Source organism: Aspergillus alliaceus (assembly GCF_009176365.1).
Source record: "Aspergillus alliaceus strain CBS 536.65 unplaced genomic scaffold BDW43scaffold_11, whole genome shotgun sequence".
NCBI classification, from domain to species: domain Eukaryota; kingdom Fungi; phylum Ascomycota; class Eurotiomycetes; order Eurotiales; family Aspergillaceae; genus Aspergillus; species Aspergillus alliaceus.
In genome coordinates this window covers 497,405-510,935 of record NW_022474694.1, presented here as the reverse complement: position 1 = coordinate 510,935, position 13,531 = coordinate 497,405, and the positions used below count along the sequence as shown (strand labels likewise).

At 46.9% G+C, this 13,531-nt stretch overlaps 4 protein-coding genes across 4 annotated transcripts; all 4 read left to right on the top strand.

The window, feature by feature from the left end:
• Positions 1-303: 303 nt before the first annotated feature.
• BDW43DRAFT_25837 (uncharacterized protein) lies at positions 304-2,171 on the top strand. Its single transcript, XM_032039968.1, has 3 exons — positions 304-768; positions 841-1,218; positions 1,275-2,171. The coding sequence occupies exons 1-3, from the start codon at positions 571-573 to the stop codon at positions 2,076-2,078; spliced, it is 1,380 nt and encodes a 459-aa protein (XP_031902586.1). The 5' UTR covers positions 304-570; the 3' UTR covers positions 2,079-2,171.
• Positions 2,172-3,903: 1,732 nt separating this feature from the next.
• On the top strand, positions 3,904-6,206 carry BDW43DRAFT_269520 (uncharacterized protein). Its single transcript, XM_032041245.1, has 5 exons — positions 3,904-4,522; positions 4,634-5,051; positions 5,177-5,371; positions 5,434-5,661; positions 5,719-6,206. The coding sequence occupies exons 1-5, from the start codon at positions 4,251-4,253 to the stop codon at positions 5,794-5,796; spliced, it is 1,191 nt and encodes a 396-aa protein (XP_031902585.1). The 5' UTR covers positions 3,904-4,250; the 3' UTR covers positions 5,797-6,206.
• An 857-nt stretch (positions 6,207-7,063) lies between these two features.
• Positions 7,064-8,563, top strand: BDW43DRAFT_298780 (transmembrane amino acid transporter protein-domain-containing protein; the record flags this gene model as incomplete). The annotated part of the gene is made up of 2 exons (XM_032044614.1): positions 7,064-8,446; positions 8,507-8,563. 2 exons carry the CDS (start codon positions 7,064-7,066, stop codon positions 8,561-8,563), a joined length of 1,440 nt encoding a protein of 479 aa, XP_031902584.1.
• Positions 8,564-11,410: 2,847 nt separating this feature from the next.
• On the top strand, positions 11,411-12,773 carry BDW43DRAFT_25799 (uncharacterized protein). The gene has a single exon (XM_032039929.1). It carries the CDS (start codon positions 11,496-11,498, stop codon positions 12,663-12,665), a length of 1,170 nt encoding a protein of 389 aa, XP_031902583.1. The 5' UTR covers positions 11,411-11,495; the 3' UTR covers positions 12,666-12,773.
• The last annotated feature ends 758 nt before the right edge of the window (positions 12,774-13,531 follow it).

Here is a 13,531-nt window from a genome sequence, read left to right as displayed (position 1 = left end):
TAGACTAGTACTGAAAAATATACGAGCCCGTTACCCGCCAATAGTCGATGTTTCTGCAGATTTCTAACTCGCTTCGCCGCGATGCTAAAATCTCACCTCGTTCAACTCGGTAGTTCTGGCCGTTACAAGCTTGACCTTGGCTGCATGAACACCCCGGGTACCCCGCGGCCTAGACCTTACTGCCGTGTTCATGCATCGAACTAACTTTAGTTAGTTTTTTATGCACCAGCCTAACCCATCGGTCAGTCCGGGTTGAGGAGTAATTACTCGTCACAGGCAGCCACTAGCCTCTATTCGTGAGTTGAATGTGTGCTTTGCAGATTCACACCAGCTGAACCAACCGTTCATGTTCCGGCTGCGGATGGTGGGACATTTAACATCTTGGACGGTGGCTGACTGACACAGAGTCTGGATGTTCCTGTCAAGATGGCTTTTATTCGATAGCAAGTCCCTGACGTATCGTGCCGGTTCACTTTGAATTTCCCAATTTCCCTCTCATAGAACCATTCTTCTTTGCTCCCCTGCGTTTCTACTGTCGGCCTTTTTCTGTTCTGCCGTACAATTATCAAAATGGTTGGTCGTCGAATTAATTTCACACCTATACACCAAGACCATGACCATTTCAGAAGCGGCCTCTACCATGGATGGCATAGCCTGAGCAGCCAGGGAAAACCGAGAGACTATGGAGAATGGGCCCTAGCGCTGATCGGTGATTCCTCTAATCATGACAAGCTCAGGACAGCACTGAGGGAAGAGGTTCTTGATGAGGTATGACCCTTCGATATTTCCTAAGGTAGCTTCAACGGAGCTTGTGACTATGGATCTAACAGTCAGATTTAGAACCTTCATTCGATGATCGAGAACCTGTTCCTGGGCCTCCATGAACTTGAAAGGGAGCGGTCAACAGATCATGTAGTCTCGAAAGGTGAAAGAGACTTAGAATGGATCCTCCAAGAAGAAAACAACCTGAGACAAAGCATTGCTGATGCGGAGAGCAATCTAAAATCGGAGTGGCTGTTTATGGCAGCCCGCGCCATGGATTCTCTGACTCTCGCGATGGATCAGATGTGTGCTGCGGCTGCAAGGTTGAGTGCGCCGCTAGATGATGTTAACTGGGCGTTTGTCCGGTTGTGTTTTTCGGATTCATCATGTGCATTTGAGCTGGCGGATTTGACTGTTGACGCCATGTTAGAGCTAGTTGCGCATTCTCAGGAGGAGGTAATTGACTTGCCCTTTTGGCATCACTACTTGAACGGATGCTAAGACTCCTCTAGGTCGTCGATTTATGGAGTCGGGAATCGTCAAAAATCCGTAAAACGATCAGTGATACTCTAGTCGATATTCACAACGATGAGAGCTTGCAGAGCAAAAGAATCGAGGAAGAGGAATCAGAGATTGAGAAGAGAGAACGCAGTCTCCAGACATTTCGCGATACGCTGAGTACACTAGAGAAGAAAAAGCACGAATGTCTAGCGCAAAGTGGCGAGATTAATCGTCGGATGCAACAGGTGAACGAGCAAATCGAGTCGACAGGTCGTCGCATTGGTGAATTAAGAAGACAGCAGGCCGACCAGCGCAGAACCTTGCAGCAGTTGAGGGACTTGGAACGTATGGTCACGGCATCCAGCTCCTACCTAAATCAGATTCAGGAACTCCAGGACTCCTTTAATGCTGGTGTCGTCGCTCTGAAGAAAGTCCTTCCTGTGGTTACCGGTGAGATGAGGTCCTTGCACAGCGCAGAGATTAATACTCGGGAAGGTGATTCGAAAAGACGGATTGCAGCCAGGCTACTCCAGGGTGGTGCTGAGAAGGCCCTCTTCTGTCCGCAGTTGGTACCTTACGCTCAGCAGATCCATGACTTGGTGATGGTCGCTTACAATGGCACAACCACCTTGCCGGACGATGTGAAATCAGCCGCCTTGGAGCTTGAAGGAAAACTTGGAAATCCTGTCCCAGCATTTCCTCTTGGACTTCCGGTCGACTATTCGGTCTTAAAGCCCAAAAATAGAACTCCAATGAAACCTCAACAGAGAGAATTGGACTATCCGGTCAGCCACGGGTCGCTTGTTGCCTTTTAGCGGGTTTACCCTTAGCCTGGTCTATGGAATATAACGGAATTATGGCTAGTATGTTTAGGATCGAATATGAGTCGAATGTTTATTGTCGTCTTATTTTTACTCCAGCGTAGTACTCAAACTTCTGCATCTTTTGGTAATAGTGAGTTTATAGTATGTAGCGACATACGTGGGATCAATGTAGAGAGATCGTTCAAATTTGGCCCTATTCTGAGTATTGTCGCTGATAAGATGGGGAGGACAGATTGGAAGATAACTAGAGTGCCTTCGTTCTATAATGGCGGTCTTTTAACTATTTCAGATTTCGTATCATACAGTCATCTTTGCTGCGTATTATGTTCCAGCACTAGATCAGCATCCGTATACTCTCATCAAACATTGTTTATAGACGTCGCACTCGAAAGGATACTTAAATATAAAGCAAGACCTGCCTATAACAGCGAATAACACGATAACTTCGATCCATTCCCCGACCTCCGACTTCACCGTAGCTTCTCCCAGCTATATCCTACGTATCCGCAAATACTGCCAATCGATGTCAAACAGTACTTCAGGTCCCCAACCACAACGTCCTTGTTGCTGCGATTGTCTTCGATAAGTCTCCAACTGCCGTTTTCTGTATACTTCTAAATCTCCCCATTGCAATGAAGCCTGCAAAGCCCGGTGCAACCCGCGCTGGTCCGTTCGATATCTGCCTTGGCTATACCGCTCCAGTTTCTCTACCCAAATCCTGACCACTCCCATATCTTGCCGTGTTCATTGAGTTGAAAAACTTCCCAAGCCCAGTCGCAATTTGCCGACCGAACAAAAAGTCCTCTATTCTTTCCCGGTGTCCGCCGCCCAGGGAATGCCCGATTTGGCTGTTGTTATGCAATTGAAACAATTTGTACGATACGGGCGGAAAAGCTTTTAAACATGACAGGTCTCTGGGACATATTTGAGCACGACCTTAAATTCAAGGCTCTGGTACTCTGCGGCGAGCGCGATGGTTCGAGGGTTCTCGTCAATCCAATCCTGGTTGCAGCCATTGTAGCGCCAGATAGAGTCTGACAGTAGTTGATAGACGTTGTCTCCTGAGGCCCAGATTCCAAGGAATTCCCATACGGCTCAATACAATCCCATGGTCTTCCATTGTACTCCCAGCCGGTGCCATTACTGTGTCTTTGGTACAACGCGTAGCCAGTAGTAAGGGAGGCGGAGCCATAGCCTCAGTCGTCTATGACTTTTCCTGGTTCGTCATCTTCAATTGACATCAACTGCTTGATGGTTCCTTCGCAAAGTAGTTGGTAGAGCTCTCTGCAAGGCGTGGGCAGCGAGGAGATTGGGATTTTAAAAAACCCCTCGTGCAATCGCCCTATCATTGGCATCCCACTATTGGCCTCCATATCCATAAATTATGTTTGGTACCCATGCATGCAGTGTCCTAAAGATGAAAGAACGATATCCCTGGAGCTTCGTGCGAAAGGGTGCCTTTGCTGGCAATGGAGATCTTGTACGGAGTGTGGGGTACTGATTCGATGTCTCTTTGACAAGATTACATACAGCCATTCTGTCACATTCTGAAATATGTCTTCTACCAGCTGAGAAGCTTGAAGCCACGGTGTTCCCTATCACCAATCGGCCTTTCTTGCTGATTGAGTGTATAGTCCTTTACAATACCAAACAGAACGTCAGATGTATGGGCGCTGTATCGTGAGGACAGTTGGCCATCGGGAATGCCGCGGATGGGCCCGGAACCGCCGAAGCCACAATGTGTCCGGTGACAGACTATGAGATGGACTAACTATAGCTCCACCTTAGCTTCGTCACATTTCCTTCCACTCGTATCTCTCAGCCAGCCTCGTGTATGACTCTCCCTCTGTTCAGCTTGTATCTATCGTGGTAAATGTCTCATCGCACGAATCATGACCTTTGCCTAGTTAATGGCTTCGCCCAATGCGGAAATTTATGTCGCGTCCTGTCACCCAGCACAATGAGGTTACCACACTACAGCATATCTCAACTAATATGGTACTTTATATGCGGGCCTACCTGTCTCCCTGGCTCATTTCAGTCTTCCACTAGGTGGGGAAAGCCTTCTGTGTTATCAACTGGCATAATACCATCCGAACACTTCCTTTGTGCAATACCTAGAGCCTAAGGCCCAAATTCCTACCTTCAATCCTTGACCTGACAATGACCGTGAAATTCAATGACAGCGGCTTCTTTCCTACAGGAGGCCTAGGGAGCCTTCAGGGTCGTAGTCCAGGTATCGTAGCTACTCCACAAGACATTGCCAGGTACGAACGGCAGGCTGCAGAGACCAAGTGGGATAACTACGGAATAGTGAAGGATGTCTTTTCAAGCCAGATTGATTTCCTCAGCTATCTATCACGGGCAGTTTGTAGGGATCTTCTAACCATGCGAATTCCCTACTCCATGCCATTACCCAGTGGACCCAATGCGCAGTAAGTCGTCTATCTGACTTTCAATCATCGGTGCAAGCCATCTATGCTAGGGGGAACTAGTGCTTGTGGACCCTAAGTAGTCCTACAATTCAATCATTAACAAATATGCAGAGTCATAGGTAGTTACCATTTGAACTGTGCCCAAGCACTGATTAACGCCATATCACGCAGCGAGAGATGCTGGACAACCGTCCAAAATCTTGCTAGTCGTATCAAAAGTCCGCATGCTACTACCGGTCACGCGGAGGATATCATAACCCTACGAAAGGAAACTGCGCAGATCCGCGACCAGCTTGTCGAAATCTTCAATGCATGTGGCACCTTCATTGGGGCAATCGATACCCTAATGTCGGACCTTAGTGTGCCGCCAAGCATTTCAAACTCCTTGACCGACCGATCGGATTTCACAAGCAATCTGCGTACGATTTCTAGTCAGGTAATTGGGCATTGCTCAAGGTTCTTGGTACCTACCCAGCTGTCCAAGTTCGAGCAGTTAGAGGGGCACATAGGAGACTATGAGAATGCTTTGGTTCGTAACATAACTCCATTTCCCACACATCCTCCCCCATTCTCGTTCCCCTGCGTTTCCCGTGCGTTGTCTTTGAGTTAATAAAGGCGTGAAGTAATATGAACTACTACTAATACGCTACGCAGCAACTACACAAGAGCACTGCAAACAGCATTTACTCGACTCATCAAGCCGAATCGGCTCGAATTATGGAACCACTCCGAAAGCTGATTATTGCAATCGAAAATATGTTCCAGCATTGTATCAACGGGGACGCAAAGAAGTCAACCCAGGAGAGTACTATTGATGGCTTGTTCGAGACCTATAACTCATCGTTTTCCGTACGTTGTCCAATAAAAACCTTCGTTTACTGCGGCCTTTGAAAGCTCATATTTTCTGACAGGACAACTTGAACAAACCAAACCACTTCGCAGTCCTGGCTCAGGTAGCCGAGGCGTACGTACGCTTTTCACAAGATCATCTACAACCGGGAGCAGACAAATGGCAAAATCTGATTGATGATTGTCTTTTCTCGCTGAACCCACCATCTCAGGAAAAGCTGAATGAGTTCCAGAGAGCGATCCAGGCTTGGGCGGACGATGCCAAGAGTCATGTTGGTGATTTAGATAAGGCACGTTGGCACACTTCCGTTGTTCTACAGATTTCAATTGTAGCTAACATGGTGTAGGATCTGCATGGGAAATATGAAATTATGCGCGGAAATGGGTTGCCTGACTTCTTGAGGCATGGAGGCATAGTCTCCTAACTATCGGGATCGTCCAATGAATAGTTGAGGACCAAGCCTCCTATTATCGGTTAGGTTTTCTGGCAGGAGACTCATGGGGGCCTCACGGTCGCCACGTACTCAGCCCTCGTTACATGTAGATTTCGTGATGCGAAATCAACGCAATGATAGCTTCATATAACCCTAAATTTGTTAAGTTCTATTTACTGTTGCCTTTTGCATTCCAAGACTTGCATTCGTATGACGTCCCGCAAGTGGCTTACTGCTATACGTGACGTCACAGTTCCCTTATATTGTTGTATCTCCACAAATCCAAATAGGTATTTCATTAGGAGACTTCAGGTTTCATGGTCTTCAGGGGGATTCCTACGTTAACTGGTAAATAACCAGGGAAGGTCAATGCCTGAAAACCTTAAGACTGATGTACCAGGTATACATAGAGTACTAGCTTATGGCATAAACAAGATATTGGTAGGATTAACGTCAGAATGCAAGCTAAACAAAGATATTCGATTCTTCTATGCTTTAAGCTTTATCAGCTGGTACTATTAGTTATTCATGAAGATTGGGGACGAATGGAAAAGGGAAAGCCTATTCGCGCGATGATAAGCGGTTGCTGATATATATTGTTGAGGTATGCAGGACTCCATGCCCCTTACTTGAGCCACCTGGTCAGTAAGAAGCAGCAAGGGGTGCACCAAACCCCAGAACTAGGGCGGAACGGGAAACAGAGCAATAAAGCGTCCCGAAAACTGGCCAGAGAGGCGGTAGAATGAACATAACTTGACAACGGATGTTGCAACGCAAATGGGCTAGTTTCATCCAGGGTGATATCAGTCATGCCGTATTAGGCTAAGTGCATTCCCAAAGGTGGGTCGGTCCGCAACCATATCTAATTTAAGGCCAATCACATCGCGGGAGCGCATCTCGAGCCATTGAACGAACGGTGCGTGATCCCTATATCCAGTATATTCCCAAGAGGCAATACCGGATTAGGAATATTAGTGTGATCGGTCATAAACGAATACGTCATGTACAGTACCCTTTGGACTTGGTGGAAACCAATGAAAAGACTTAAATTTGCCTCCTACCAAAGCAGAAGGATGATTCAAGATGATATTCGAAACGTGCTTAGTGACGCTGTTTCCCTACAAACATGGCCCATCATTTATCGTTCAATAAACCTTCCACTATCGCACCCACTGGATGCTGCTGGAGGCCTTACGATTACAACTTTTGTGCACTTGCTTCTCCAGAGCGCATCCAGGTCTGAGCTGCTCGTGCCATCATGAACCACCAAGATCAGATAACAAACGATACTCTAAGTAATGATACTGAGGAAGGGAGGCCAGATAAGGAGAAAACCGAGTGGCCAGACTCTCCAACATCCGCTGACTCATTCTCCCATGGGAAGCTCATCGAGGAGGGGAACGATGTAGAACAGCGGATCATAGACGCCGGCGAGGCGAAATATCATCGCCTGGGATGGAAGCGCCTTACGATTATGTTGATCGTTGAAGCTATAGCACTAGGATCCCTATCTATGCCATCTGCATTCGCAACCCTCGGGATGGTTGCTGGCGTCATATGTTCTGTTGGGGTAGGTATGCTCGCCATATATACCTCTTATATCATTGGACAAGTTAAACTCGCATATCCTTTTGTGCGGCATTATGGTGATGCCGGCACTCTAATGATGGGACGTACCGGGTATGAATTATTTACTGCCATGTTCCTCCTTCAACTTATCTTTGTTACGGGCTCTCACTGCCTGACCGGTACGATCGCATTTCGCCAAATCACGGGAAGCGATGTTTGTTCTCTGGTCTTTGGTATTGTCTCAGCCATCATCCTTTTGTTACTAGCCATTCCTTCATCATTCGCCGATATGGCCTTCCTTGGCTATATTGACTTTGCATCTATCATTGGTGCCATTGGGATCACTGTCATCGCAACGGGAATCAAGGCTTCGAACGAACCAGGTGGACTCCCAGCGGTGAACTGGTCTCCCATTTCGCAGGACAGTCCGACCTTCGCCCAAGCATTCATAGCCATTACCAACATTGTATTCGCATATTCCTTCGCCACATGTCAATTCTCCTTCATGGACGAGATGCATACGCCTAAAGACTATATAAAATCGATATGGGCGCTCGGACTACTCCAGATAGTCATTTACACCATCACGGGTGTCACGATCTACGCATTTGTCGGCCAAGACGTCAAGTCACCTGCACTATTGTCGGCTGGGACGATGATAAGCAGGATTGCACTTGGTGTAGCGCTTCCAGTGATATTCATATCTGGTTCGATCAATATCATCGTTGCTGGTCGCTTAATCCACGGTCGGATATATGAAAATAGTGTGATACGATATGTCAATACACCCAAAGCATGGATAGCCTGGTTGGCTGTAATCAGTAGCATTACAGTAATCTCATGGATTATTGCGGAAGCAATTCCCTTTTTCTCCGATTTGTTGTCTATCTCTTCATCGCTTTTCGCATCTGGGTTTTCGTTCTACATTCCCCCGGTTATGTGGCTTATGCTTCTGCGCAAGGGCAAGTGGTATTCTAAAGAAAACGTGTTCTTCAGTGTTGTGAATGGGTTGGTGTTTATCATCGGCATTGTGATCTTGGTTGGGGGTCTTTACTCCAGCATTCAGGATGTTGTAAGTTAACCCATCGCCTTGACGAATGAATGTATGTGTATGCTTACGGTACTTTAACAGAGGAGCAACTACAAGGCAGGCAAGGTCCACGGCGCCTTTAGCTGTGGCCCTGTCTAGCGGGCAGAGCGTATGCTCTCTTGTATGTATTGGTCAGGTCCTGCTCCAATACACAAACGTTCCGTCGCCCAAAGATAGACGAGAGCATTACAAAAGAGCTGATTAGTCCAAAGGGGTATCCAGTCGAAGCTTATATACGTACCGCGAGGTCAGTCCTACTGTCATTATACACCATCAGGCGATATATATCAAAACCATACCTGAGACTTTCCGACATATGTCGAGTACATAACAGCACAGAATGATGAAATGTGTTAGAAAGTTTGATCCCATAAACACAAATACATGCTCAAATGAGTCAACCTCCGCGTAAATGCTAAGCTCTGGACTAACAGCGTAGGTAGTATCCACAGCCACTATTCAACTTACCTGTCGTGTATAATAATGGGTAGTGGCTGGTACTTGTATCATTTGTCACCGCTGTAGGTAGACAAGCTTAGAATATCTCATCTAATCTAAGTTTTATGTCTGTGGAAGGTATCGTAATCAAATTGTGTGATACGATCAGAAACTAATCAGATTGATGGTCCTGGGAACTCACAGGAAACCCTATCTAGGTGGGAATCATGGGCACTTTTATATGTTGCCTGATTAGCATAGTATTCAACAATCCGCATACTTCGGCAGGTGGTCAATTCGCCAGGCATATGTTAGGCGCCTGCGATACTAGATAATTTCATGGGCGTATTCAATAATAACGTCGCTATCTGTCGTTGGAACGCCGTAAATAAACATCGCTATAAAATCTACGGCGAGGAGAAAAAACATTCACACAACATTCCTACCCACCACACTATCTGGCAATATCTGTTGAATATATTTGTAGTTCACAAGATCTTTCAGTCTTTTTCATGTTGCTCAGTGAAAGGGGGACCTGTAAGACTTGAGGACCTTTGTATGGGCTTGGCTATATAATGGCCCTCACCTACCCCCTATATCGCTCTAGCTAAGCACTTAGGCAGCTGAAATTTATCGTTTTCATATTTCAGAGATATTTCCGCAATATATACAGGGTAGTACATTCAAATAATGCTATTATCTGTTGTCAACCTAACCAGCGATTAATCCTGGTTTTCTGTCCTCAGTGAACCGGAGCCATACTTAGTTTCCATTCCAATTGATGGCCCTATACAAGTTCGTATTATAGATCCTTCGATCCCACCCGCCGAGCTTTTAGGGCGCCACGTAACATTAATCCACATGCCCTTTCTCATTGTTTCCCTTTGTCAGCGGCCTTACAGAGTACCCAGTTGACACGGCTCACCAGCACATCTACCTGCCAGGCCACAGCCACCCCCCTATCTAGAATCCTTTCCTCGTGAATAGGCAGCAATTGTCCAATCGCGATCGTATTCGTATGCACTGCCCCGAGATGCTTAGGGCTGAACAAAAGGGTTAGTCCTCCGATAGGTCACGCAGTTTCCGTTAAAAAGACTTCTTTTAAACTTGGCTCCACATTTAAGCGTTGTGTGGAGCACACCATCCCTCTTTGGGGTTCAATAGCCTCTCACTTTGTCTAACACAGGGTTTTCTAGGTTAGATTTTGCCGAGATTTGTAAAAGCCTGTCCCTGGCGAGATTTTAGTTGTCTTTGTTTTGCTTCCTAGGCACCACCTTCTTTGGCTACCATCTCCCACTTTGGCCACAAACGCTCGGTTATTGATAGGCAACCGTGTTAGAGATCAGCCAGCCTCAATACCAAAGCAGCGGCATTAACTATTGAAGATGGAGGGTGGAGTAAGGCGGATTCCGCTCAACGGGGAGACGGGAGAACCGAAACATTCTCAAAAATAGTGTACACCGCAACCATTTGCCCTTCTAACATGAAACCGACTAAGACTTGGGGTCGAATCCACCTAAGTAGTAAAGTATAGTGACAAGCCACGAACCCAGAACGAAACTTTATCCGTAACAGGCAGAAAACACGATTGATGGCTTGCTGGGCCCGCGTATATTGGGCTTTCGTTATTATTTCGGAGAATGGTAGCTGTTGATTGATGATCATTCGGAGTTGGCTTCCTCAAAAAACTGGACGGAAGCCTCAAACGTGGCGAGATTAGCTACATCTATGTCCAAAAAAAAAAAAAAAAAAAATCTGGAAGTGTATTACGGCACTAGCCTAAATTAGCATGTAAAATGAGTGGAACCCCTTCTGCAGAGCCCTGGGTGCTGGTTGTATCATTGGGAAATTATTGGCCCTTCTGGTAGAGAAAATTAAGGTTAAGGAATTTTAATAGACAATCAGGGTGCTTCGTAGTCTACTTTGTAACAAAGAATCCTATTCTCGTAGGAAGGGAACATATTATCTATCGCTCCCCGCCTTCATAACACTATGGAGGGTGATAGATAGAACCTCGCATAGGAGAAGGTGGTCTAGCACCGTCAAAGTGAGCATGAACGACGCTCCATTTACTGTTTCTAGACCCCCAATCAGTGTAGGGTAATGGGTTGTTAGAACCCTACTTGCCCTTGGCATAGTTCCTACCTGGTTCTAGTGTCCGGGATAAAGTATTTTGAATGCGTTACATGTCAAAGTGATGTTTACGTATTTAAGCACTTTGGCTCGAGCGCAGTTAAAGATAGTCTAGCACAATATAGTATCAGGCGACAAGGCATCGTACGAAGCATCATGACTCCATCAACCCTGAGTAGATCCTGACTTACGACTCGATCCTGCGGCCGAGATGAACCAACCACAAAACCATCCACTAGTGGATCACGTCACGAAGGCCAAGGAGCGATGTCTCAGAGCAGTGGCTCAATTACTGGGGATTGAGCATGCCTCGTGGCGATGCAGCTGTCTTAGAAGTCCCTGAAACCGTTCTTAAGTTCTCAAGTGCGCCCCGTTCCTACACAGGGCCTTATTTATATGAACTGTCCGCAATGGATCGAAAAGTGAAACGGGTCAAGCAAACTTCTATTTTCAGTCCACCATGATTCCGCTTTCATTTGCTGCATCTTTTTTCTACCTGTATATAACCGGCTCGGTATTCTTCGACACAGCACATTATCTCCTGCACCAATGGTCAAAGTCACAATGGCGTTTCCTCCGATGGCTATCATGGTGTCACCAATTCCACCACCTTTACTACAATCGCTCGCTAAAGTTCAATGATCGATACCTCCGCCAAAACGCCTGGATCTCCCTGCCGCTGGAGATGTTCAGTAAAATCCTCGGAAGCATTGTCGGCTGGTTCCTCGCTAGAAGCCTAATCACAGATACCAATGGCAACCCCGACACCATGCCATTGGTGGCCGTGTCCGCCTTCGAGTTCATAAGGACCACGGTGGTCATCGGTATGAGCGGCCGCGACTCAAACCACATCACCTTCGACACAGTCCCCAAAGACCGCAGCTGGCTTTTCGTCGGCCCCGAATTCCACGCCCTGCACCACGTCTACCCCGATCGGTACATGGGCTCGATGGTCAAGCTTTTCGACTGGGTCATGGGCACGGCCTACTCCGTCCGAAACAAAAAGGTCGTCATCACCGGCGGATCAGGCGCTTTCGGACGCGCGATCCAGGGGCAACTCTTATCAGAAGGCGTGAAAGATATCCAGAAGCTGCGGTTCGGGAAAGACTGGACGCATCACGACTTCTCGCGCGTCGGCCCTATCTTCGAAAACGCTGATATTCTGATCCTGACGCACGGCACGAAAGGCCTGGATGCTATGAATGCCAACTGCAATTCGACCATTCGCCTCATCGAGCTATTCCTGGAGCAGAAGGGCCTGGGTAAGGGTGGGCCGAGGAAGACTGTCCCCGAGATATGGTATGTCGGCAGCGAGATCGAGATTCATCCAGCTTGGGGTATTCCCGAGATGCAGCGGTACTCGGCCTCCAAGAGGGCATTTATGCCCTATGCTCGTGCGTTGTATGAGGATCCTCGTGTAATTTATCGGCATATTGTACCGGCAGCTTTTGACTCGTCAATGGGGAAGGCGATTGTGTCCGCGGATTGGGCTGCCGGTGTGGCTATGTGGTGGATTCGGCGCGGCGCTTATTATGTCCCCGTTACCTACTCGGGGCTTGCATTTTTGCATTTTTTTAAGTTTCTGTACCTTGTTCGGCCGGATGTGAGTGTTGCTTCGAAACTGAAATGAGACTGGGGGTAGTGGACTTGGGTTTGGGTGATATTGTATATAGTTATTTTGATTTCCTACCTGTATTATCGCCCCTGCGTTAGACCTGAATTGAGTTTAGGTTTGTACATATCGCTCCGCTCTTTTATACTCTAGTATGTATTTGCGTGCCAGAAGCACCTTCACCTTATACGTCGGCTGCTTTATGACGGTTCGAATCTTCAGCAGTATTCTCGAGATTCGGGGCCTAAAGTGTCCTGAAACATGAGGACTCTCACTGTCATAATCGGGCCCAATATCTTCAAGTTCTAGCTGTACTGATTTGAAGGCTTTATAGCACAGAAAGTCTGCATCTAGCGAAAGTTCACTAAAGGCTCACTGCGGTTAATTATTGCCTCGTGAAAGCAGACCTTGCTAGCAAACTTGAGTAGAGAGTATGTCACAGCCGTTCCTGCAAAGAAAGAAGACAGGGGCTAGACAATGGGGCGAGTGACTATCCTGGCGATCGAGCATATTGACTGGCCATATGCATGTATTTCGCCATGCAACGCCCCAGACCTGTCAAATTGGTCTCAGGTGAGGCGACAAGAGATTGTATTTGGTCAAAATAAAATTCTAGGATAAGAGGGTACGTTGGCTTGGGGGAGGCATGATTTCGTAATCTATTATTGAGCTAACCCAACTTTGAACCAGTGTTGAGATTGTTCGCTGTCTAGAGTTTAATTACATGAGGGGAAAAAAAGACACATCAACGAGCGCACCCACCCGCTTTGCTGTTTCGATCTTGCGTCAACTTTCTGGTCTGATAGACGTGAAGAGCCAACCTATGATATGCCAATCCAACCGTTGCCTGTTTAATGCACAAATGTTGTGTTGTTCCCCCAGGC

Coding starts and splice junctions, on each gene's coding strand:
- BDW43DRAFT_269520 (XM_032041245.1), top strand. CDS start 4,251: ATGACCGTGAAATTCAATGACAGCGGCTTCTTTCCTACAGGAGGCCTA. Junction 4,523..4,633: donor CCCAGTGGACCCAATGCGCA/GTAAGTCGTCTA, acceptor ACAAATATGCAG/AGTCATAGGTAGTTACCATT. Junction 5,372..5,433: donor CCTATAACTCATCGTTTTCC/GTACGTTGTCCA, acceptor ATTTTCTGACAG/GACAACTTGAACAAACCAAA.
- BDW43DRAFT_25837 (XM_032039968.1), top strand. CDS start 571: ATGGTTGGTCGTCGAATTAATTTCACACCTATACACCAAGACCATGAC. Junction 769..840: donor GGGAAGAGGTTCTTGATGAG/GTATGACCCTTC, acceptor AGTCAGATTTAG/AACCTTCATTCGATGATCGA. Junction 1,219..1,274: donor TTGCGCATTCTCAGGAGGAG/GTAATTGACTTG, acceptor AGACTCCTCTAG/GTCGTCGATTTATGGAGTCG.
- BDW43DRAFT_25799 (XM_032039929.1), top strand. CDS start 11,496: ATGATTCCGCTTTCATTTGCTGCATCTTTTTTCTACCTGTATATAACC.